General features: G+C 42.7%; 1 protein-coding gene across 5 annotated transcripts in view; it reads left to right on the forward strand.

The window, feature by feature from the left end:
• cspp1a (centrosome and spindle pole associated protein 1a) overlaps positions 1 to 26,204 on the forward strand; it is a 284,247-nt gene that overhangs the window by 51,726 nt on the left and 206,317 nt on the right. For all 5 annotated transcript variants that reach the window (XM_085993101.1, XM_085993102.1, XM_085993103.1 and 2 more), the window contains 5 exons: positions 586 to 687; positions 5,128 to 5,219; positions 13,908 to 14,004; positions 16,192 to 16,249; positions 18,358 to 18,605. In XM_085993101.1, coding sequence (XP_085849227.1) covers positions 586 to 687; positions 5,128 to 5,219; positions 13,908 to 14,004; positions 16,192 to 16,249; positions 18,358 to 18,605 — 597 coding nt within the window. The remainder of the gene's footprint in view (positions 1 to 585; positions 688 to 5,127; positions 5,220 to 13,907; positions 14,005 to 16,191; positions 16,250 to 18,357; positions 18,606 to 26,204) is intronic.

Consider the following 26,204-nt stretch of genomic DNA (forward strand, 5'->3'; position numbering starts at 1 on the left):
TCTGCATCAGTAATGTCCCACAAATGACAGTGAGATAAATGACCAGTTATTCTATTTTGTAATGGTACTGGTTGAGGGATGAATGTTGGACAGGATGTCAGGAAGAACTCCTTTTTTGAGCAGCGCCGTGGGGTCTTCAACGCCACCTGAAAAACTGGAACAGACAGACAACCTGTTTAACTCAGTTTAACGTCTCATCTGAATGATGGTACATGCAGTACTTCCTCAGCACTACATTGGAGTGTCTGCCTAGATTGTGCCTTGAACTCCTGGTGTACTAAAATAATTTCACCAGTTCAGATATGTGTACTGGAGTTGAACTGACTTGAAAATCTGAACTTGGTTTGATTCACTCAGTGATGAGTTCTAATGACTGAACATTTGCACTGCTGAAACTGCTTGCTTGGCAGCTCTGGTGCTGGTATTCAGTTGCTACTCTTTCGATTCTTCGTGTTAATTTCACCACATGTGGGTGCTGAATAATTTTTCTCCTATATTGAAACGTGTATTCAACCAGAACTGTGGAAAAAACATTAAATACTTATAATTTTGTTGACATAAAATTGACTAATCCTTCTACCACAGGCTACCTAAAGAGAGGAGAGATCAAGAACCACCAGCATACATTGAAGAGGACCACAAGGAAGAATACAGAAGACGACCTGTTTCAGCGGCGGGAAAATCTAGGTAAATGTCCATAATCTTGCATTTTCATATTCCATGGCAAAAGTATCCAGCATACAGCTCCTGAGCCCAGACAATCCGGCCCTATTTGTACTTAGGTTTCAACTTTGCCGGTTTGTCCTGTTTGAATTTAATGTGCATTGTAAATCAGGACACAAAGATATGTTAGTATCAGCAAGTTTAGATCTATTCAAATTAATGGGAACATGGATTTAAACTTCACATAGGTGGTCCTCAAGACTCCATAGAATGCACTTATACAGTCCATGAGAACAAAGGTTTGACATCTCTATTCGATGGCACACAACAAGCAAAAAAAGTTATTTTTAAAATTACGTTCCTTCATAGTCGCTGGGTCAAAATCCTGGAACTCCCTCCCTAACAGCACTGTGGGAGTACCTTCACCACATGGACTGCAGCGGTTCAAGAAGGCGGCTCACAACCACCTTCTCGAGGGCAATTAGGGATAGGCAATAAATGCAGGCTTTGCCAGCGATGCCCACACCCCGGCAACGAATTAAAAAAAAAAAAAAATCTTGAGACCCGCTCAGCCGAGTACTGCAGAGCGGTCCAGGCAGCGGAATCGTTGCGTCGGCACGCCAATGGTCTGCTCTATCAGATTTTGTGTGGCAGCGTGGCTCTCATTGTATGCATGCTGCGCACGGTTGCGAACCGGAGTCATGAGCCATGTCCTCAGTGGATTGCCCTTGTCTCCCAGTAGCTACCCTTTGGTTTGCCATGTTGGCTGAAATACAGCTGGCACAGCGGACTGCTGTAGAATGAATGCATCGTGACTGCTGCCAGGAAACTGAGCATTGACCTGCATAATGCGTTGCCTACGGTCACACACCAGTTACACGTTGAGGGAATGGAATCCCTTTCAGTTCAGGTACATGGCAGAGTTAATGTGAGGTGCACACAAAGCAATGTGTAATAGGACTAAGTGGCGACAAATCCCCTGGACCTGATGACCTGCATCCTAGGGTTTTAAAAGAGGTAGCTGCACAGATAGTAGATGCACTGGTAGTAATCTTCCAGAATTCCCTAGATTCTAGAACAGTCCCCAAGGATTGGAAGGTAGCAAACATATCCCCGCTATTTAAGAAAGGTGGAAGAAAAAAAAATGGGGAACTATAGGCCAGTTAGCCTGACATCAGTAGTAGGCAAAATGCTAGAATCTAGTATTAGGGACGTGGTAACAGGGCACTTAGAAAATCATAATATGATTAGGCAGAGTCAGCATGGTTTTATGAAAGGGAAATCATGTTTGACAAATTTATTGGAGTTTTTTGAAGATGTAACTGGTAGGATGGATAAGGGGGAACCAGTGGATGTAGTGTATTTGGATTTTCAAAAAGCTTTCGATAAGGTGCCACACAAGGTTATTACACAAAATTAGGACTCATGGTATTGGGGGGTAATATATTAGCATGGATTGAGGATTGGTTAATGGACAGAAAACAGAGAGTAGGAATAAATGGGACTTTTTCAGGTTGGCAGGCTGTAACCCGCGGGGTACCGCAAGGATCAGTGCTTGGGCCTCAGCTATTTACAATCTATATTAATGACTTGGATGAAGGGACTGAATGTAACGTATCCAAGTTTGTTGTTGATACATAGAAGATAGGAGCAGGAGTAGGCCATTCGGCCCCTCGAGCCTGCTCCGCCATTCGATGAGATCATGGCTGATCATCCAAATTCAGTACCCTGTCCCTGCCTTCTCCCCATATCCCTTGATCCCTTTAGCCTTAAGAAATATATCCAACTCCTTCTTGAATATATTTAATGAACTGGCCTCCACCGCCCTCTGGCAGAGAATTCCACAGGTTCACCACTCTCTGGGTGAAGAAATTCCTCCTCACCTCAGTCCTAAATGGCTTACCCCTTATCCTTAGACTATGACCCCTGGTTCTGGACTCCCCGGCCATCGTGAACATCCTTCCTGCATCTAGTTTGTCCAGGCCTGACAGAATTTTATAGGTTTCGATGAGATCTCCTCTCAATCTTCTAAATTCCAGTGAGTATAAGCTTAATCGACACAATCTCTCCTCATACGTCATTCCTGCCATCCCAGGTATCAGCCTGGTGAATCTTCGCTGCACTCCTTCCATGGCAAGAACATCCTTCCTCAGATAAGGCGACCAAAACTGCACACAATACTCAAGGTGTGGTCTCACTAAGGCCCTGTACAACTGCAGCAAGACATCCTTGTTCCTGTACTCGAACCCTCTCGCTACGAAGGCCAACATACCATTTGCCTTCTTTAACCGCCTGCTGCACCTGCATGCTTACCTTCAGCGACTGGTGCACAAGAACACCCAGGTCTCTTTGCACTTCCCCTTCTCCCAATCTATTGCCATTCAAATAATAATCTGCCTTCCTGTTTTTGCCACCAAAATGGACAACCTCACATTTATCCACATTATAGTGCATTTGCCATGTTTCTGCCCAATCACCCAACCTGTCCAAATCGTACTGGAGTTTCACGACATCCTCCTCACAGCATACCCTCCCACCCAGCTTTGTGTCGTCTGCAAATTTGGAGATATTACATCCAATTCCCTTGTCCAGATCATGAATATATATTGTGAACAGCTGGGGTCCAAGGACCGATCCTTGCGGTACCCCACTAGTCACTGCCTACCACTCGGGAAAACGACCCGTTTATTCCAACTCTTTGCTTTCTATCTGCCAACCAGTTCTCTATCCAAGTCAATACCTTGCCCCCAATCCCATGTGCCTTAATTTTGCACGCTAATCTCTTATGCGGGACCTTATCGAAAGCCTTCTGAAAGTCCAAATACACCACATCCACTGGTTCTCCCTTATCTATTTTACCAGTTACATCCTCAAAAAATTCCAGTAGATTAGTTGAGCACGATTTACCTTTTGTAAATCCATGTTGACTTTGTCCGATCCTGTCACTGCTTTCCAAGTGCTCTTCTATTACATCATTTATAATGGACTCTAGCATTTCCCCACTACCGATGTCAGGCTTACCGGTCTATAATTCCCCGTTTTCTCTCTACCACCTTTTTTGAATAGTGGGGTAACATTAGCTACCCTCCAATCCATGGGTACTGTTCCAGAGTCTATTGAGTTCTGGAAGATGACCAGCAATGCATCTACTATCTCCAGGGCCACTTCCTTAAGTACCCTAGGATGTAGATTATCAGGCCCTGGGGATTTATCGGCCTTCAATCCCGTCAACTTCCCCAACACCATTTCCCTACAAATACTGATTTCTTTCAGTTCCTCCCTCTCATTAGTCCCTATGCTCCCTGACATCTTTGGGAGGTTATTTGTGTCCTCCTTTGTGAAGATAGAGCCAAAATATGTATTTAATTGGTCTGCCATTTCTTTGTTCCCCATTATAAATTCCCCTGATTCTGACTGTAAGGGACCTACGCTTGACTTCACCAATCTTTTTCTCTTCACGTATCTATAAAAGCTTTTACAGTCAGGTTTTTATGTTCCCTGCAAACTTACTTTCATAATGTATTTTCCCCCTCTTAATTAATCCCTTTGTCCTCCTTTGCTGAATCCTAAACTGCTCCCAATCCTCAGGTTTGCTGCTTTTTTTGGCCAATTTATATGTCTAAAGTTAGGTGGGAGAGTAAGCTGTGAGCAGGATGCAAAGAGGCTGCAGAGTGATATAGACAGGTTGACTGAGTGGGCAAGAACATGGCAAATGGAATACAATGTGGGGAAGTGTGAAGTTATGCACTTTGGTAGGAAAAACAAAACCACAGAATATTTTTTGAATGGTGAGAGACTGGGAAATGTTTGCACTCAGGGACCTGGGTGTCCTTATACATGAATCACAGAAAGTTAACATGCAGGTACAGAAAACAATTAGGAAAGCAAATGGTATGTTAGCTTTTGTTACAAAGGGATTAGAGTATAAGAGTAAAGAAGTCTTGCTACAATTATACAGGGCATTGGTGAGAGCACACTTAGAGTACTGTGTACAGTTCTGAGCTGCTTGCCTAAGGAACGACATACTTGCCTTAGAGGGAGTGCAGCGAAGGTTCGCTAGACTGGTTCCTGGGATGAGGGGATTGCCCTATGAGGAGAGATTGAGTAGACTAGGCCTATATTCCTTAGAGTTTAGAAGAATTGAAACATATAAAATTTGTAAGGGGCTTGACAGGGTTAATGCTGGGAAAATGTTTCCCCTGGTTGGGGAATCCAGAACATGGGGTCACAGTCACAGAATAAGGGGTAGGCAATTTAGGACTGAGATGAGGAGAAATTTCTTCACTCAAAGGGTTGTGAATCTTTGAAATTCTCTACCCCACATGTACATGTCATCCCAGAAAGTGTAAGTTAATGCATTTATCTGTGGAGTTGTTATAAAGCCATTATTATCTTTGGTTATGTCTTGCTGCATAGTAATGATATGTTGACTGTCATAGTCTTGTGCTTTTACTGTACCAATAGATATTTGATAAATGAAGTACATGACTCTCAGAGAGAACGCTCCAAGTCTGCTTCAGTGAAAGATGATACGTTTGGTACAGGATTGTTGTTGGGTAAGTCAAAGCTACAACTTTTGTTAAATGTTATGAATTAGTATATTACTTGCAACCAGAAAGTGAAGTAGATTCCCGTGAACCAAGATCTGAACATACATTCGGCATGAGCATTCAAGTTCTTAGTCAATCCTTTTGACTGACAATCACACTCTTCCCCAGTAAGGGGGAATAACTCTTCAAAACATATTTGCATGAAAAATACAAAAAATAAATTTGAAATTTCTTTTTTTGGTCCTCCCTTTCCCAATTTTCTCCACTTTTGTCTTTCCCAAAACTTCTGACTCATGTTGGGGTCTCGTTCTTTGGGTATTGGCAGCTCTCCAGTACCTTACCCAAATGGTCATCCTTCATCATTATGTTAAACTGGACAGTGGAATTTAGCAGGATATTTGATCGGTCTTGTCATCCCCTGTCTTCCACACATGCACACTTTTTCTCAGGATGGAACCTTGGCTGACTTTTTTATTCTTTTGTATTTCTTTAGCACAGGACTATTGAAGCCAATTGTAATACCACGATAATTTGGCAAAGATCAGGGATCAAACCTGAACCTGATATTAATGGCTCAGTACTATTTATAATTTACCCCAGCGATGCTGGGGGAAAGGGAAGCATTAAATCTGAATAGTTTTTTAATCAAATTTTTCTTCTCCTTTTCTCTCCTAAAGGCTGTGATTTGTTACTAGGATATTATTCTATGGATGCTTCATCCAGCAGGCTATTATTTATCTATGCACTTTGACGGAAAGTATTGGCAGACTGTTTGGGCTAGATTTTGTCAGTGGGGGCGCGTTGGTGGGTGGCACTGCTGGTTGTCGGGTTTCAGTCCCGCCCCCAACGTCGTTCAGCCAACCCGTGCTATTTTCCCTTGATTGACCTTGTTAAGCCCGCCCTGCGGGCTTAGCCGGCCAATTAAGGGAAAGCCGGTGACAGAGGACGTCAGCGTATGACATTTCATCTGTCAAAAATTTGACAGATGAAGTGTCAGCGTTCGACAGCTTTGAGAAGCTGTCAAATACTGACAATCTCTGTTCTAAGGTGAACCCTTGTACTGAAGGCTCACCAAACCTCTTTCCTCAGCAGAAATCGGATGGCTGTTGCATCTGAGAATGCAGCAGCCATTCTGTCATCTCTGCCGTTGAGATGAGGCACCTCCGGATCCCCAAGGGTTGAAGCCTGCAGGAAGAAGCAAAAGTAAGTAAACTTTTTCTAACAATTTATACTTACCTCTCCACACTTGCACCCATCACTCACCTCTACAGTGGTTTTCGATCCCCCTCGCCTCCGCAGACCCACTGCTCGCCTCACTGACCCTGGCGAGGTTCACAGCCATCGGGAAGCCCACACTTGCAGGGGTAAAATGGGGATAAGCCTCAAAACTGCCTGTTTAACAGGCAGTTAATTGGCTCTAATCCCCTTCCCACCTCGAGGAGATGGGTCCCTGTGCGAGTCGGGGACCCGCCTCCCGGGACGATGGCACGGAGGCGGGTTGTGAGCGGATTCGGTACCCGCTCCCAGTTTCTGCCATTTTCCCGCCAGTCCCGCCTCCATACCTGCCTCCCCAGGGCTGGCAAAATTCCCCCCTTTGACTACGGGAGCATCAGAGTCGAGCCTAATCCTGCCCTCACCTGATATTCACACCTGCAATTTTGCAGGCCTACATCAAAATATTGGCTGTTTTGTTCAAACAAACCTTCAGGGTGAAATGAGTGTTGCCTTTATTCATATTTTTCTCATACCTTCCAAATGTTGTAAAATCTGTAAACTTGCTATTGTTTCACAATTATCATTAAATTCTATGTGGAATGCTTTGAGTTTTCTAAACTACACATTCTGGAAATATTTTACTTTGTGCCAGATTCTTCTCTCCAAAATTAATCTCTTTCTTCCAACCCCCTTCTCAACGTCAGTCCCATGAACTCTGCTCGAATGATCGCCTATAACATCACAAAATGTACTCCGGACTCAAAGGAAAACCACAAACAATGCATGCAGGGCAGAACTAGGCCAATATCCACTATTAATTACTATCCAAAAAAGAGCCACCAAATTTTGGAAACACCTAAAAATGAGCAACCCCCACTGCTATCATTACAAAGCCCTGAAATGCCAAGAGAGGATCATAAAGAAGAATACCCTCAGTCAACTAGTCCTGGGACTCAGTGAAGTAACTACTAACACTACTAACAATAACCAGCCCCAGGACAGTGACATCGTAGCACAGAGAATTCGACCCAACACAATTGTCACTGAGCAAAAGGAAAAATACCTGTCATATTGGGCAGAAACAACAAAAACCCAAAACAAACTCAATTGCTACTTGGCCCTAAACAGACAATACAACATGGCTGAATACCTGACCACGGTAAAAGATAGCAAATTGAGAAAAACCTTGACTATGTACAGACTTAGTGAGCATAGCCTGTCTATCGAAAAAGGCAGACACAGACAAACCTGGCTGACAAGAGAGGACAGGATATGCTCTCACTGCAGTCAGGGTGTGGTGGAGCCAAAGATGCACTTCCTCACAGCTTGTGGAAAATATCAGGGCATAAGGGGGAATTTCTACCCAAAATTCACAAAAATATGCCCTGAATTCAAAAATTTGAATGACGACCAAAAACTCCCATACCTATTAGGGGAACAGAGAAATTGTGTAACCTTAGCGGCACACTATGTTACAGCTTGCCATAAACAGAGGGAATCACACACACAGAATCACACAGAAACCCCACAGTGCAGATAGAGGCCATTTCAGCCCATCGAGCCTGCACCGACACTTATCCCACCCGATCCCCGTAACCCCACGTATTTAATCCCCTAACACTAAGGGTCAATTTTTATCATAGCCAATCAACCTAACCTGCACATCTTTGGACTGTGGGAGGAAACCGGAGCACCCGGAGGAAACCCACGCAAACATTAAATCTAAGAATAGAGTATATACAAATTATATGAATGTATATTTATACACTCAGGGATATATCTGTTTATACACTGTATGGATAGATCTGCGTTTGTGTTCAACCATAAATGTTTTTTCGATGCTTTGGCAACATAAGATGTAGCTTGTCATGCCAATAAAGCGATTTGAATTGAATTGAATTGAATTGAATGTGTGTTCTAGGAGAACGGGCTTTAGTGGCCACTATTCTTAAAAGAAACGTAAACTGACTCTGTTAATTGAGTATGCTCCCAAGACATGATTCACTTCATTGTATGGAATGTATAGATTGGAAATTAACTCCCCACAATTCCTGTATTTGTTGTACTTTAAATATTAATTGTCAAATCACTAATCTTATGTGAAATATTTGTGGCATCTGTTCCTCTGTCCTAAATTTGATTTGCAATGAAAACTACACACAAATACTAAAAGGAATTTAAGGAGGGGTTAATTGGATTAGGGTGTGCAAATATAATTCAGTCCACATTTTGAAGTCTTGCATTCTGTCTCACTTTTTTCCATTACAGGTATAAGTTTTCATGTCCACATTTATAATGAAAACTGACTGTGTAACTTAGTCATGCTGTCACTGAACCCTTCTGCCAATTGTGATGCTGCAGTGGCTCCACTGGTAGAGTTTAATTACAACATCACAAAATTACATAGGAAATAGGAAAAAATGGCAAAGTTTGTGGAGGTGCAAGTTTTACTATACTAAATAGACACACAGGATATACGTAACATTTCACAAAGCTAGTTCATCAAAAAAAGAGTGTAGGTCAATTTAGTCTGAGTTTAAAAATAATATATATACAGTATAGTTGTGGATTACTAGTTTTGATCGCTTAGATGGGTCGGAAAGGAATTTCCCAGATTTTGTCCCCAAATTGGCCTGGGCTGTTTTTCTGGTTTTTTTGCCTCTCCCAGGAGATCACATGGCTTCGGGTGGGGTGGAGTATATACAGTATTGTGATAGACAAGATATCACAATTGTGTGGGACAGGCTCGATAAACTAGAGGGTCTTTACCTGTCTGTCATTGTTCATATGTTAAATGTGCCATATATCTACAATTGAAAGAAAAGAATGCTAAATAAGCTATTTTGTTTGAATTGCAGCATTGCTAGTGGCAGCAGGAGTCATTTTTTATAATGTAGTTAGAATTTGGCACTCTCAATACTGCTAGCCACCAGGGCCATCATTTTACATGCTGGGTAGTTTATGCTGATAATCTTTTATTAATACATTTTGCTTTCGAACTCCAAATAACCTTGCTAAGATGTAAAACTTTAGGAGGAGCTTGAGTGAGAATAGAATTTCAGTGGTCAACTGATAATTTGGTTTTCCTGAGAGTCCAATTCACCAGCATTAATTAACCTATTGAAATCCAAGATGAATTTGATCTGCTGCTGGTAAAAATGGAGATACCTCTCCACTATAATGCTAACCGGACGCTGATCTTCATACAGTAGCATAGAACTTCCATATCTTCCATACAAAAATATACTAAAATTACATTCTGTCTTTGGGACCCTGCAAGGGATCAATGCCTGGAATTGTCAACCTATATAAATGATGACAAAATGGAGCATTTGAAATATGACTTCACATTGGTCCTATGCTGCTAATTTTTGTGACAATTGTTATTCAACTGTATTGTCATTATCCATTATAATGCTAAACTGGCCATTGAGTGCAAAGTGTCAAATACAACTACATCCCACATGCTGATGAGGTTGTATGGACCTTGGATACTGGGTGCTCTAGCTTCCTTTGGAACTCAAAACATCATTGCATGTGCAGGTATACAAAGCACAACACAAAATTGTTTGCACAGTGGTTCTTTGAGATTTGGGGAAGCTGAGGTGCTCATCTTCTATAACCTGACTGTAAGTTTGTTATAATCAGTGTATCTAGTAAGAGGAGTCTAACTAGAGATTTTTTTAAATCAATTTTTACCGATTTCTGCCAGTAAATTCCTGGATTTTTTTTGGATTGTGAATTTTTCCTCCTGACTTTTGAGGAAAAAAATCACCAAATTTCTCATTGTTTTCTTAACAAAAATCAGGTCCACAGCTACATGCTGTATGTGCGATGCTAGGCCTTGGATGTGATGCCCATACATCTCTGGACCCAATTATTTTTCTTTCTTTTGGCAGGAAAAGAAACCAAGGCATATGAATCGGTTTCATCTTGTGTGGTGTCTCGGTATTCTGTCACAGGGTATTAGCACTCCACCGTGGAGCGTGTGGCCATTTCATGGGACACTGCACCAGGAGTCTGTGTTGCCAGCCTTTGTAGCTTTGGAAGCTCAAATGACTGCCATTTGTACTCCAGGCTCCAATTAGTGCTCCACTTTGGAGAGTTTGGTGGACCACATGGATTGGGGCTTTCAAGGTGCTGCTCAATCTCTCCTCATAGGGTGGAATAGTGGGGAGATGATTTACTGTTACAGCTGCTTGTAAAACTGGGACAGACATGCATGATCCTTTTGCACTGAGCACAGACCAGCTTGGCATCAATGGAGTGAAAGCCCTTGCTGTTGACACAAACTGCTGGCTGGTCTTCTGGTGCCTTGATGGCTACACGAGTGCAGTCTAGAACCCCTTTGATATGAGGGAAGCCAGCCACTACTGCAAATTTCAAAACACGCTCATTTTGAGTGTTGGCATTCATGGCAAAGATGATGTATTGGTTGGCCCTGGCAAATAGGGTACTGGGGATCTGCTTGATGCAATTGTGCACTGCAGCCTGGGGGATGCAGGTGATGTCCCCTGAAGCAACCTGGAAGGAGCTTGAGGCAAAAAAAATTAAGGGTGGCGGTGACTTTCACAGAACTGGCAAAGTATCCCTCTCATAGCTCAGTCACATTTCACTCCTACCACTGTGGTGGAGAACACTTTTGGTGCAGATCAGTGACTTTCTGTAAGGCCAAGCATGGCCACCTAAACCAGCAGGTAGCAGGGCTTTTTGCAGGAGGCTACAGAGATCAGAACAGTGGTTGTTACTGGACTAGTAATCCAGCGGCCCAGGCTAATGATCCAAAAATTCCAGTTTTAAAAAATCTGGAAAAAGCTGATATCAGGAAATATGAAGCTGTCAGATTGTCATGAAAACCCAACTGGTTCTATAAACAAACCTGCTGTCTTTACCCTCTCTGGCCTATATGTGATTCCCATACCATACCTTAATTGCCCTCCAAAGTGGCCTAGCAAGCCACTCCGTTGTATTAAACCGTTACAAAGAATAATAACAGCATTACCATCTTAACTGCATGGACTGCAGCGATTCAAGAAAGCCTACCACCACCACCTCAGGGCAACTAGGGATGAGCAAAAAATGCTGGTATGCCAGTGATGCCCACATCCCGAGAATGAAAAAGAAAAAATCAGCGACAGCCTGGCTGGTGAAGCACTGCATTCTCATGCGCTGTTCCTCAGAGATGTCTAGGAAACTCGTTTTTAGTCTGTAGACCCTGTGGGCCAGGGACAGTCTTCTACGAGCAGCCTTGCTCACCTGCTGTCTTCTAGTAGACCCACCTGCTGCTGCTCCTGGTTGAGGCTATTGCTGCTGGTGTTGCTGCTTTCCTTCCTCTTGTTCCATCCAAAACAATGAATCAAGAGTGAATAAAGCCAAAAAAATCAGAAGCAAGCAATCTCTTAAGCTCAAAAGAACAATAGCGCACAGATCCCTATGATCTTGGTGCCTGCACCCGAGTGCCCCTTTAAATATTGTGCTGTTAAAGCGGCAGCAGGCAGGAACCATGCGGGGATGGGACAGTTTTGGAGGTGATTTTAACAGCATGACTGCCCCGTTCCCACCTGACGGGGTGGCTTAAAATTGCCCCAGTTTACTGCACCATTGGATTACTGCTCTTCGTGTTGGTAGATAGTCAGTACAACTAGATTAAATGAGGATTTGGTTTCCCTATGTTATGATTTTCACATTGCAAATTTATGCAGGGTAAATGCATTAAAAACAAAGGCTCTAGATTGGATGGACTTGTTCTGTTGGAGAAAGGTGCCTACTTTTATTAAGTTTAATTTTCCAGTTGTCTTTTGTGAAACAGTGAACCAGATAAAGATTAATATTCAGAAAAGGATCTTTCTTGAAATTAGGAACATGCATATTTGTATTGAGAAATATGGCCAGATCTATGAGCTTTGATGTACAGGTCTTCCACACCTAAAAGTTATATACCTCACAATTGTTGTTTGTATTCTTCATGTTTTATAATTATGCAATTATATACCTTGGAAATTGCAAATAAATACTTAGTATTTTGATTTGTTAAATTTTCCTGGGGGCTGGGTGGTTCATTAGGTTAGCACATTTTCCTTTTATCCTGGACTTCAAGGGTTAAGTTACGAGGAGAGATTAAACAAATTAGGTTTGTAATTCCCTCTAATTTGGAAGGTAAAGGGGTGATCTGATTGAAGCTTTCAAGATATTAAGGGGAACCGATAGGGTAGATAGAGAGAAACTATTTCTGCTGGTTGGGGATTCTAGGACTAGGGGGCATCGTCTAAAAATTAGAGCCAGCCCTTTCTGGAGTGAAATTAGGAAACACTTCTACACACACAGGGTGGTAAAAGTTTGGAAAACTGTTCCACAAACGGCAATTGATGCGAGATCAATTGTTAATTTTAAATCGGAGATTGATAACTTTTTGTTAACTAAAAGCTATTAAGGGTTATGGGCCAAAGGCGGCGGGTATATGGAGCTAGGTCGCAGATCAGCCATGATCTCATTGAATGGTGGAACAGGCTCGAGGGGCTCAATGGCCTACTCCTGTTCCTATGTTCATATCCTGGAATCTAGGTTTAAAGTCTAAAAATATGAGTTGCAAATCTCTTCCCTCTGGCTTTATGACGTGAAATGACATTCTAATGGGCATGTTCTTGTGGCATAAAAATTGCTTAGAAATTGTTATTGCCACTATGTCATAGTCCCATGTGGTGTCTTGTGCCTGCAGCTCATCAACCTTATTTACCATGCTACGTACATTTATGCACATGAGCTCCAAGCATATCTTAGACTGCCTTGCATTTGCCACCTGTCTGATCCCTCCTGTTTTTGAACTAGTGCTATTTGTCTCTCCCAGTTCTCTGCGCACCTTGTTTTCTCCTGTCACGTGAACCGCTGTAGTCCATGTGATTAAGGTAATCTCAAAATGCTATTAGATAGGGAGTTCAAGATTTTTGATCTAGTGACCATGAAGGAATGATGATATATATGCAACATGCATGCAGAGCTCCTAGATGCTAACTGCAACATAGCTTAGTTCTCTCATAAGAACATAAGAACTAGAAGCAGGAGTAGGCCATTTAGCCCCTCGAGCCTGCTCTGCCATTCAATAAGATCATGGCTGATCTTCTACCTCAACTGCACTATCCCCATATCCCTTGATTCCCTTAATATCCAAAAATCTATCGATCTCTGTCTTGAATAGACTCAACGACTGAGCCTCTCACCTCTGCTTGCATTGCACAGATACCAGTCTAACCCCCTTTTGTTCACTATTTGGTTCAAAAGCCAAAGTCAAACAAAACACTGCTGAATAGAAGTCACTCTCTACAAAATGGGCCACTCTTTTGTTTCTTGTTAGTTGTGAAATGATTGTAAATTAGTGGGTTGCTCATAGTTATGTAATGAGATGTTTGGAGAATCTTTGTTTTTCAGTAAAATTTGGAAAAAGATGAGTGGTGCAACTTTATTGATATTAATCATAATCTTTAGGTAACAGTGAGCGAGAGAGTGCACAAAGGAGAAGAAGGGAAAGGCACAGACAGGAATTGTTGGAACAAATATCAGAAAAACAGAAAAACAAGAAACGGTAATTCATAGTTGAATTAAATTGCTTTATAAATGTTTAAAACTTACAATCAAAGACTACAATACCAATACTTAAAAGTTATTAGTACTGGAACTAAAATTGTAATTAAATACTTAATTCACTTGCGATTTTCTGATTCCCTTATAAACTAATTAATCTCAGTTGTCTTTAGTTTACAGACATGGGCTGATACATTATGAACAGCATAACTAACAAGTTAAGATGCTGTTCAATATTGAGGAAGAAATGCTGATGAACCGTACTTTATAATTTCCACTTTGTTTTGTATTTTGTATAACTGCAAATGTATTATTAGGGACCTAACTGATTGGTAACTAAAATTGAAAGTATATAGCTAGGCTTTCTGATTTTTCTTTTTTTTTTCTTGAATTCTAATTTTTAAAGAAAGGAGTGAGCAAGTATGCTAAAATAAATTATTTTTAATTCCCTAACTGGCATTACTCCAGCAAGTCGACTCCTACTCAAAATAGATGTTTACCGATTTATTATGAAGGAACGTTACAATCAAAAATTCTAGCATTTGAAGCAGAAAATTATTCTCTAAAGGGCAAATACTTTCAATATAAAGTATTACTGCTTATCAAAAAGCTTGGTTATTTATTATATACTAGCTGGGGAGCCCCGCGTTGCGAGGGAAATTTTGGGGCGCGAGGGCAATTTTGGGGCGCTTGGTCTCCCTGCCCCTGTGTGTCCCCCCTCTCCCTGTCATGTCCTCTCCCTGTCCTATCCCTCCCTCCCCTCCCCTCCCCTGTCTCCCTCCCTCCCTCCCCTCGCCCACCCCCACCCCCACTCCCCTCTGTCCCTCTCTCCGGCCCCTCCCCCTGCCTAGCGCCTGAGGTCCGGAGCTGAGGTCCCCCGCGTATGGCGCGGCTGATGGACGGCCGCTGTGGGCGGGCGGGCGGCGCATGTGCCGTCAGTGCGGGTGGCGCATGCGCGGTCAGTGCGGGCGGCGCATGCGCCCCGCGATTTCCCGAGGCTCGCGCCCCCCCCGATTTCCCGAGGCTCTTTTTCCCCCCCCCCCACACCCCGCGCGATTTCCCGAGGCCCTCCCCCCCCCCCCCCCATTAAATTGTTATTTAATTCCCTAACACATCATTAAAATACTTACCTTAGTTCCCTAACACACAGAAAGTGTGGGGGGAAAAAATTGTGAAAAATCAAGATGGCGGCCACTCACCTCGGTTCAGAAGGATAAGGCCCGCCCACACACGCACCGATTGGTCGACCGGTCAGGTCACCGAAGCGTAGGATTGGTCAATCGTCGAGTCACTCGACACTCAACTGTAGGAAGGAACCCGCCGTCCGATTGGTGGACCTCGACGTCACACGGTCGCTAATGAGATGCTAATGAGCGGAACGCTGAACGTTTTTGGGATACCGCGGGCGGGATTTTTGTCCGGCCGAAACGTAAATACGCCTATGACCGGTCCGGAATCGCAAGCTTTCTTTTGAGGCGACGCGCGCGTCGGTACGCTCTGTAACTTTCAAATGTATAGAGAATGGACAGACATCGGGACAGACAGAAGAGCCGCTTTATATATATATAGATAAAGGCTGGCGTAGTTAACCATTAGTGATGGAAGCTGACTTGGATCTTGGTGTGTAAATAAAATCATACCTTTGAAGGTTGAGATATACTTTAAAGAAAACACGTTTGCTGTAAACTATTGGGCGAAGAAAAGTATTATAGATTGTTTGAAAATAAAGACAAGCCGCCCTACTTTTGAAGGGTGTTTTTCAAATAAAAATGTCTTTATTTTTCTATATAACTCGTGGATATATGTACTGTGCAGTGTGAAACTGAGCCATATATACTAGCTTGAATGTCTTTACGGAGTTATATGATCTCAGCCAGAATGACACTGCGGCATTAGAACTGGGCTCAATATCTCTGGACTAGGTTGATGGAAACTTGGCTAGGGTTCACACTTCAGATTGCTATCCAGTGACCTCTGCTAGTAGTATGTGTACAAATGTTGGTGAGAATCAAGTTAAATGTCATTATGTTGGATACCATGGTTAAGTAACTTGATGATTTTCAGTGTCTGGCTCAGGGCTACTGCTACTCATGGAATTATACTCCCACATGGGATGCTCTTTCTGGAGAAGGAGGGTAAGTGTAGAAAATCTGAGGAAAAACTATTGATTTTTATGGTTCTGCCATAGGGAAAAGGAGCTTGAACTCGGAGTTGCTGCTTCAGGAGCTGCAGACCCAGAGAAGGAAGTAAGAACGTAACCTTTTTGTATGCATTGTTACATTGAGCTTCACTTTTTAATCCTTCTGCACCTTTAGTATGGGTATGACTTCTTTTGCCATTGCTTGGGGTCGAGCTATACATTGTGATCTGTGAACACAGGCCTGTTTGTCACTTGCAATGGAAATTTGAAGTCATTTTATTCTATTAGCGATGCCCCATTAATCTTCTTATCTTTCAGACAGGAGAGGTAATCAGAATTAATCCTGTCTCTGGTTGCACAGCAATTAATCTCTTATCAGCTCCTAATTGTAAGCGTGCTGTACAGTAGATTCATACTGCATAGCAGTTGGGGATTACATTTGGAAGAGTAAGAGTTTTAAATAGTAAATTACAAAAGGGAATTGGATATATACTTGTAAAGGAAAAGAATGCAGAGCTATGGGGAAAGAGCAAGGGTGTGGGACGAATTGGATCGTTCTTTCAAGAGCTGACACAGACATGATGGGCTGAATGGTCTCCTGTGCTGTATCATTCTTTGAGTAGAAAACATGGCAATTCAGGAAGCAGAGAAGTAGAGTTGGTTGGAGCAGAGGAGTTTCTTTGCAGATCAGGCAGTGGAACTGCGAGATGCAAAACGAGGTGCTGCGGTGCCACCACTGTTGGGAGGGTGCAATTAGAGTATGCCAAGTTTAAAAGTTTACATATGCAGTTTCCATACGGACATAATTTATAATAGGAACAAGGGTAGGACATTCAGACCCTCGAGCCTGCTCCGCCATTCAGTTAGATCATGGATGATCTGTACCTCAACTCCATTTACTTGCCGTAGTTCCATATCCCTTGATGCCCTTACCTAACAAAACTCTATCTATCTCAGTCTTGAAAGTTCCAGTTGTCCCAGCATCCTTTTGGGTCAGAGAATTTCAGATTTCTACTACCCTTTTTGTGAAAAAGTGCTTCCTGATTTCATTCTTAAATGGCCTAGCTCTAACTTTAAGATTATGTCCCCTCGTTCTTGATTCCCCCATCAGAGGAAATAATTTCTTTGTATCTACCCTATCTAATCCTTTTAACATTTTAAACACCTCGATCAGATCATCCCTCAATTTTCTATACTTTAAAGGAATGAAATCCAAGTTTATGCAGCCTGTCCTTATAATTTAACACACTAAGCCCCGGTATCATTCTTGTGAATCTGTGTTGCACACCCTCCAAGGCCAGTATCTCTTTTCTGAGCCCAAACCTGAATGCAGTACTCCAGATGCAGCCTGTGCAAGGCTCTTATCAACTGAAGCATAATTTCTTTTTAATCCAGCCTCCTTGAGATAAAGGCCAACGTTCATTAGCTTCTTTGATTGCTTTTTGTACCTGTCTACTAGCTTTAAATGATTTGTGTACTTGGACTCCCAAAACTCTTTACCCCTCCACAGTTCCTATTTTCTCACAATTTACAAAATACTCTGGCTTATCTTTCTTGGGTTCAAAGTGGATGACCTCACACTTGCCCAATAAAACTCCATCAGTCACAGCTTTGTTGACTCACTTAATCTGTCTATGCCCCTTTGCAACTTCCTGCTCCTACCTGCACTACTTACTGTCCCTCTTAATTTGGTGTCACCTGCAAGCTTTGATATACAACTAATATAAGGAAAGGTTGACACACGTGTGACAAAACATGACAACAGGAAATAGGATTTTTTAGAAAGGATGTAATGCAGATATAAGTTTTTTTTAAACATATCATCATAGCCTTGCCCACCCTATGTTTGTAATGACTTCAGCCATATACTCTCTCCCAAACAAACTGTTCTTCTGACTTTAAGCCTCTTTCCCATCATACCATCATTAAAGACAGAACATTCAGCTACCTTGATCCTACTCTTTGGAAGTCTCTTAAATCTCCATTTTTAGATACCTTTACAAGATTCATTTCTTTCACCAAACATTTGGTCACCCATCTAATCTCTTACTTCTGGTTTGGCATTTAGCGTCTGTTTTCGTCATACCTATTTGTTCAATGATGTGAGACATTTTCTGTGATAAAGTCACCTATATAAATGCTTTTTGGTGGTTGCTGTTGACAACGACTATGAAATTTGGTGACCAAATTGTAATTCTTGGTTCTACTTTACAGCCAAATCGAATAAGGCAGTTTGGTGCTGTGATGCAACAACAAGATCATCGCAGGCATGATGCCTCTTACCAAGGTGGTGAAGTCCATGTTGCAAAATATTCAAGTGATGAAAGATCTCCTGTTGAAGAGAGACAGCCACCAGAACGACCTAGGGTAGCTTTCCAAACTCCTCCGGTTGATGATGGGGTTCTTAATATTGGTATGAACAATGGAATGTGGAACCCCCTTAGGAATATAATGCCTCCTAGGTAAAAACTATGACATTTAAATTTGAGCTGTGCTTTTAAACTATTTTGTAAGGCCCAATATGGCAATTTGATTAATCAAATTCAATAAATCTAGTAATATATGGACTAGCACCAGAAAAAAATTACCATCAAAACTGCCAGATAGTCATAAAAATCCAACTGGTTCACTAATTGCCTTCAAGGAATGTTCTGGATGACCCATGACATCAGTCCAACAATATGTGGTTGACTCTTGATACCCTATAAAGTGGCCTAGCAAGCTACTTAGTTGTAAAACAATCGCTACAAAATAGAACAGTGAGAAATATCAGACAGACCTATCGGCAACGACCCATGCATCGGAGCAGTGCAAAACTGATAATCCGAGTGCAGTTGGCCCAGCAAAATCTTCCTCACTAACATCTTGCCCAAGTTGGCAAAGCTGTCCTACAAACTAGTCAAACAATGTGACATAGTTGTACTCAGTATAACATCTTTCACCCAATATCCCAGACTCCTCCATCATCGTTCCAGAGGTGGCGGCACCGTGATTTAGTTGGGTGGGCTTGGCCTTGGGAGTCCCCAACATTGACACTGGACCCCATGAAGTCTGACGGCTTCTGTTCAAACAAGGCCTAGGAAACTGTTTATTAACTCCCAGTCTCCACCCCCCCCCCCCCCGAAACTGATGAATCCTGCACCTTTCCCTAACACTAAGTTACTCATTTGAATAATTTACACTCAGAACCAGTTTGAGCAGAAAGTGAAGGAAAGTAAGTGATCTGTTTTCTTTTCTTTGTTAAAGCCCAAACAATCCCCTACTGAAATGATTTCTCCTACCCACACGCCTCCAACCACAAAAAATGCTCCTTCATAGAGCCATGGAGCCATAACGGCACACAAGGAGGCCATTTGGCCCATTGCGTCCGTGCCGGCCCTCTGTAGCGCAATCTAGTCAGTCCTATTCCCCCTCTCAATCCCCGTAGCCCTGCAAGTTTATTTCCCTCAAGGGCCTATCCAGTCTCCCCTTGAAAACATTGAGTGTCTCTGCTTCCACCACATCCGTCGGCAGCGAGTTCCAGGTCCTCACCACTTGCTGTGTAAAAAAGTTTTTCCTCACATCTCCCCCTGTATCTCTTGCCCAAAACCTTAAATCTGTGTCCCCCTAGTCATTGTACCATCAACTAGTGGGAACAACCTTTCCCCGTCTAGCCTATCCAAACCCGTCATAACCTTGTACATCTCTATCAAATCACCCCTCAACCTCCTTTGCTCTAATAAAAACAAATCCAGCTTCTCCAACCTGTCCTTGTAGCTAAGATCCCCCCTCCCCAGAACCAGTCTGGTAAATCTTCTCTGCACCCTCTCAAGGGCCTTCACATCCTTCCTAAAGTGTGGTGACCAGAACTAGACACAATACTCCAGTTGTGGCCGAACCAGCGCTTTATAAAGGTTCAGCATAACTTCTCTACTTTTGAACTCAATACCTCTATTTATGAAGCCCAAGATCCCATATGCTTTGCTAACCACTCTCTCAATATGTCCTGCCACCTTCAGGGACCTATGCACATTAACTCCCAGGTCCCTCTGTCCCTGCACACTCTTTAAAACTGTGCTATTAATTGTATATTACCTCTCCCTGTTCCTTCTGCCAAAATGCATCACCTCACACTATTAAATTCCATCTGCCACTTGTCTGCCAATTCTGCTAGCCTTTCTATGTCCTGCTACAGTAGATTGGTATCATCCTCACTGTTTGCCACACCACCAATTTGGTGTCATCGGCAAATTTAAAAATTCTACTGTGTTCCAATATCCAGGTCATTTTTCAAAAAAAGCAGTGGCCCCAGCACTGACCCTTGGGGAACACCACTGTCTACCATCCTCCAGTCTGAAAAACAGACTCGCTGTTTTCTATCCTTAAGTCAATTCCTTATCCAAGCTGCCACTGACCCACCTATTCCATGAGCCTCAATTTGGTACTTTGTCAAATGCCTTCCCAAAATCCATGTAGACAACATCCATTGCATTCCCTTCATCAATCTTCCCTGTTACTTCATCAAAAAATTCAATGAGATTAGTCAAACACAATCTGCTTTTTACAAATCCATGTTGGCTCTCCTAATTAGCTTAAACCTTTCCAAGTGCCCGTTAATTTTTTCCTTGATTATTGTTTCTAAAACTTTACCCACCACTGAGGTTAAACTGAACGGCCTGTAGTTACTAGGATTGTCCTTGCACAAAGGGTGTCAGATTTGCCACTTTCCAATCCTTGGGCACCTCCCCTGCATCAAGGGAAGATTGGAAAATTATGGCAAGCCCTTCCGCTATCTCCTCCCCCAATTCCCTTAGCAACCTGGGATGCAAGCCATCTGGACCAGGCGACTTATCCACTCTAAGCATACCCAGCCTTTCTAGTACATCCTGTCTATCAATTTTCACCCCTTCCATTGCTTCTACCTTTTCTACTTCTACCGATATTTTGTCAGCATTCATCTCCTCAGTAAACACTGATACAAAGTACTCATCGAGTATTCTAGCCTTGCCTGGCACCTCTAAGCATACATCACCACCTTTGTCCCTAATAGGCCCCACCCTGCCTCTTACTACCCGCTTACTGTTTACATGCTGATAGAAGATTTTTGGGTTCCCTTTTATGTTAACTGCCATTCTACCCTTATATTCTCTCTTTGCCAATCTTATTTTCATCTTCACTTCCCCTCTCAACTTATTGTATTTGGTCTGGTTCTCCCTTGAATTCACCTGACATGTATCATACACCCTCCTTTTTTCTTTCATTTTGATGAAAGACAAACGTGTGTGATTTGAGGGACACAGTTTTGCTCATTCAAAAATCATAACCAAAGGGATATTTTGGTCTGAAGCTTAAGGATGAGCTTTGGTAATTTGAGAGCTTTTTTCTATAACTGATAACTTATTTGAAGTGAGTAAGCAAAGTTTGATTCTTGTAGGGGTTTGGTTTGAGTGGGAGTTTAGAATAACATTGCAGGCATTTTTAAAGTGACAAATGGAAGAATGGCAGTGCAAGGCACCCTCATGGTGTGTGTAGAATGCAATATTTGGGCCATGATGGATCCTTAATGTATCCATGGGCACCACATTTGCACAAAGTGTACAAAATTGAGTTTCTGGAGTAGATGATCTCCGTGCTTAAGGAGCAATAGACGACTGTGCAGCATTGGAGAGAATTAAGGGTTTTTGGATCATACACACCAAACTATGGTCATCCAGGATACGGAGATAGGGTAGAAGAGAGAAGTGAGTGACCATCCGCAAGGGCAACAGAAGGAAACGATACTTTCAGGTGAAGAAAGTCTGTCCCCCTAGCCCCCAAAGCCATGTCACGCACCACACGGAAGAACAAAATGGACATAGAAGCATAGAAGATAGGAGCAGGAGTAGACCATTTGGCCCCTCGAGCCTGTTCCGCCATTTAATGAGATCGTGGCTGATCATCTAAATTTAGTACCTTGTCCCTGCTTTCTCCCCATATCCCTTGATCCCTTTAGCCTTAAGAAACATATCTAACTCCTTGAATATATTTAATGAATTGGTCTCAACTGCCTTGTGTGGTAGAGAATTCCACAGGTTCACCACTCTCTGGGTGAAGAAATTCCTCCTCATCTCAGTCCTAAATGGCTTACCCCTTATCCTTAGACTGTGACCCCTGGTTCTGGACTCCCCCCGCCATCGGGAACATCCTTCCTGCATCTAGTCTGTCTACTCCTGTTAGAATTTTATAAGTTTCAATGAGATCTCCTCTCATTCTTCTAAACTCTGGCGAATATAAGCCTAATCGACCCAATCTCTCCTCATACGTCATTCCTGCCATCCCAGGTATCAGTCTGGTGAATCTTCGCTGCACTCTCTCCATGGCAAGAACATCCTTCCTCAGATAAGGTGACCAAAACTGCACACAATACTCAAGGTGTGGTCTGACCAAGGCCCTGTATAACTGCAGCAAGACATCCTTGCTCCTGTACTCGAATCCTCTCGCTATGAAGGCCAACATACCATTTGCCTTCTTAACCGCCTGCTGCACCTGCATGCTTACCTTCAGCGACTGGTGCACAAGGACACCCAGGTCTCGTTGCACTTCCCCTTTTCCGAATCTATTGCCGTTCAGATAATAATCTGTCTTCCTGTTTTTGCCACCGAAGTGGATGACCTCGCATTTACCCACATTATACTGCATTTGCCATGCATCTGCCCAATCACCCAACCTGTCCAAATCATACTGGAGTTTCTCGGCATCCTCCTCACAGCACACACGCCCACCCAGCTTTGTGTTGTCTGCAAACTTGGAGATATTACATCTCGTTCCCTCATCTAGATCATTTATTTATTTATATATAGTGAATAACCGATCCCTATGGTACCCCACCAGTCACTGCCTGCCACTCGGAAAAAGACCCGTTTATTCCAACTCTTTGCTTCCTGTCTGCCAACCATTTCTCTATCCAAGACAGTACCTTGCCCCCAATCCCATGTGCTTGAACTTTGCATGCTAATCTCTTATGCAGGACCTTATCGAAAGCCTTCTGAAAGTCCAAATACACCACATCCACTGGTTCTCCCTTATCTATTCTACCAGTTACATCCTCAAAAAATTCCAGTAGATTAGTCAAGCATGATTTACCTTTTGTAAATCCATGTTGACTTTGTCCGATCCTGTCACTATTTTCCAAGTGCTCTGCTATTACATCTTTTATAATGGACTCTAGCATTTTCCCCACTGCCGATGTCAGACTACAATTACCCGTTTTCTCTCTACCACCTTTTTTAAATAGTGGGGTTACATTAGCTATCCTCCAATCCATGGGAACTGTTCCAGAGTCTATAGAATTTTGGAAGATGACCAAATGCATCTACTATTTCTAGGGCCACTTCCTTAAGTACCCTAGGATGTAGATTATCAGGCCCTGGGGATTTATCGGCCTTCAATCCCGTCAATTTCCCTAACACCATTTCCCTACAAATACTGATTTCATTCAATTCCTCCCTCTCATTAGACCCTATGTTCCCCAACATCTCTGGGAGGTTATTTGTGTCCTCCTTTGTGAAGACAGAACCGAAGTATGTATTTAATTGGTCTGCCATTTCTTTGTTCCCCATTATAAATTCCCTTGATTCTGACTGCAAGGGACCTATGCTTGACTTCACCAATCTTTTTCTCTTCACATATCTATAGAAGCTTTTACAGCCAGTTTTTATGTTCCCTGAAAGTTTCTGAGTCAACTACTTCACTCTCCATCTTAATGAAGAATTCTATCATATTCTGTTCGCTCCTCCCCAAGGGGCCTCGCACAACAAGATTGCTAATTATTCCTCTCATTACATAATACCCAGTCTAAGATGGCCTGATCTCTAGTTGGTTCCTCGACATATTGGTCCAGGAAACCATCTCGTATACACTCTAGGAATTCTTCCTCCACAGTATTGTTACTAATTTGGTTAGCCCAATCTATATGTAGATTAAAGTCACCCATGATAACTGCTGTGCCCTTATTGCACGCATCTAATTTCCTGTTTAATGCCATCCCCAACCTCAGCATTACTGTTTTGGGGGTCTGTATACAACTCCCACTAACGCTTTCTGCCCCTTGCTATTTCTCAGCTGTGCCCATACAGATTCCACATCATCAGAGCTAATATCCTTCCTTACTATTGTGTTAATCTCCTCTTTAACCAGCAATGCTACCCCACCTCCTTTTCCTTTTTTCCTGCCCTTCCTGAATATTGAATACCCCTGGATGTTGAATTCCCAGACTTGGTCATCCTGGAGCCATGTCTCCATAATCCCAATTATATCATATCCGTTTACATCTAGTTGCGCGGCTTATTCATCCACCTTATTACAAATGCTCCTCGCATTAAGACACAAAGCCTTCAGGCTTGATTTTTCAACACTTAACATTTACTGTAAGGGGAATAGGTAGGTGTTTCTGCGGCCACAAATGAGACTCCGAGATGGTATGTTGCCTCCCTGGTGCAAGGGTCAAGGATGTCTCGGAGCGGCTACAGGGCATCCTGAGGGGGAGGGTGAACAGCCAGTTGTCGTGGTGCATATAGGTACCAACAATATAGGTAAAAACCGGGATGAGGTCCTAAAAGCTGAGTATAGGGAGTTAGGAGGTAAATTTTAAAAAATAGCACCTCAAAGGTAGTAATCTCAGGATTACTACCAGTTTCACGTGCTAGTCAGAGTAGAAATAGAAGGATATTTTAGATGAATACGTGGCTAGAGGAATGGTGCAAGGGGGAGGGATTCAAATTCCTGGGACATTGGAACCGTTTCTGGGGGAGGTGGGACCAGTACAAACTGGACGGTTTGCACCTGGGCAGGACCGGGACCAATGTTCTAGGAGGGAGTGTTTGCTAGTGCTGTTGGGGGGGGGGGGGGGGGGGGGGTTGGGAACCTGTGCAGGGAGACAGCAGAAAGGGAAGCAAGGATAGAAGCAAAAGACAGGAAGGAGAAAAGCAAAAGTGGCAGAGAAATCAAGGGTTTAAATCAAACATGGCCGCAGTAAATAATAATTCTAAAAGGTCTAAGAGTGTTAAAAAACAAGACCTGAAGGCTTTGTGTCTTAATGCGAGCATCATTCGTAATAAGGTGGATGAATTAGCTGTGCAAATAGATGTAAACGGATATGATATAATTTGGATTATGGAGACATGGCTCCAGGGTGACCAAGGCTGGGAATTCAACATCCAGAGGTATTCAATATTCAGCAAAGACAGGCAAAAAGGAAAAGGAGGTGGGGTAGCACTGCTGGTTAAAGAGGAGATTAACACAATAGTAAGGAAGGATATTAGCTCTGATGATGTGGAATCTGTATGGGTAGAGCTGAGAAATAGCAAGGGGCAGAAAACGTTAGTGGGAGTTGTACACAGACTCCCAAACAGTAATGCTGAGGTTGGGGGTGGCATTAAACGGGAAATAAGAGACGCGTGCAATAAGGGCACAGCAGTTATCATGGGTGACTTTAATCTACATATAGATTGGGCTAACCAAATTATAAAATACTGTGGAGGAGGAATTCCTGGAGTGTATACGAGATGGTTTCCTGGACCAATATGTCAAGGAACCAACTAGAGATCAGGCCATCTTAGACTGGGTATTATGTAATGAGAGGATTAATTAGCAATCTTGTGCGAGGCCCCTTGGGGTGGAGCAATCATAATATGATCGAATTCTTCATTAAGATGGAGAGTGAAGTAGTTGACTCAGAGACTAGGGTCCTGAATTTAAATAAAGGAAACTACGATGGTATGAGGCACGAGTTGGCTAGGATGGATTGGGGAATGTTACTTAAAGTGTTGACGGTGGATAGGCAATGGCAAACATTTAAAGATCGCATGGATGAACTACAGAATTTGTTCATCCTTGTTTGGCATAAAAATAAAACAAAAAGGTGACTCAACCGTGGTTAACAAGGGAAATTAGGGATAGCATAAGATCCAAGGAGAGGACATATAAATTGGCCAGAAAAAGCAGCAAACCTGAGGATTGGGAGCAGTTTAGGATTCAGCAAAGGAGGACAAAGGGATTAATTAAGAGGGGGAAATAGAGTATGAGAGTAAGCTTGCAGAGAACCG

Source organism: Somniosus microcephalus, chromosome 7, assembly GCF_052327205.1.
Source record: "Somniosus microcephalus isolate GS21.2 chromosome 7, FLI_Smic_1.0, whole genome shotgun sequence".
Lineage (NCBI taxonomy): Eukaryota > Metazoa > Chordata > Chondrichthyes > Squaliformes > Somniosidae > Somniosus > Somniosus microcephalus.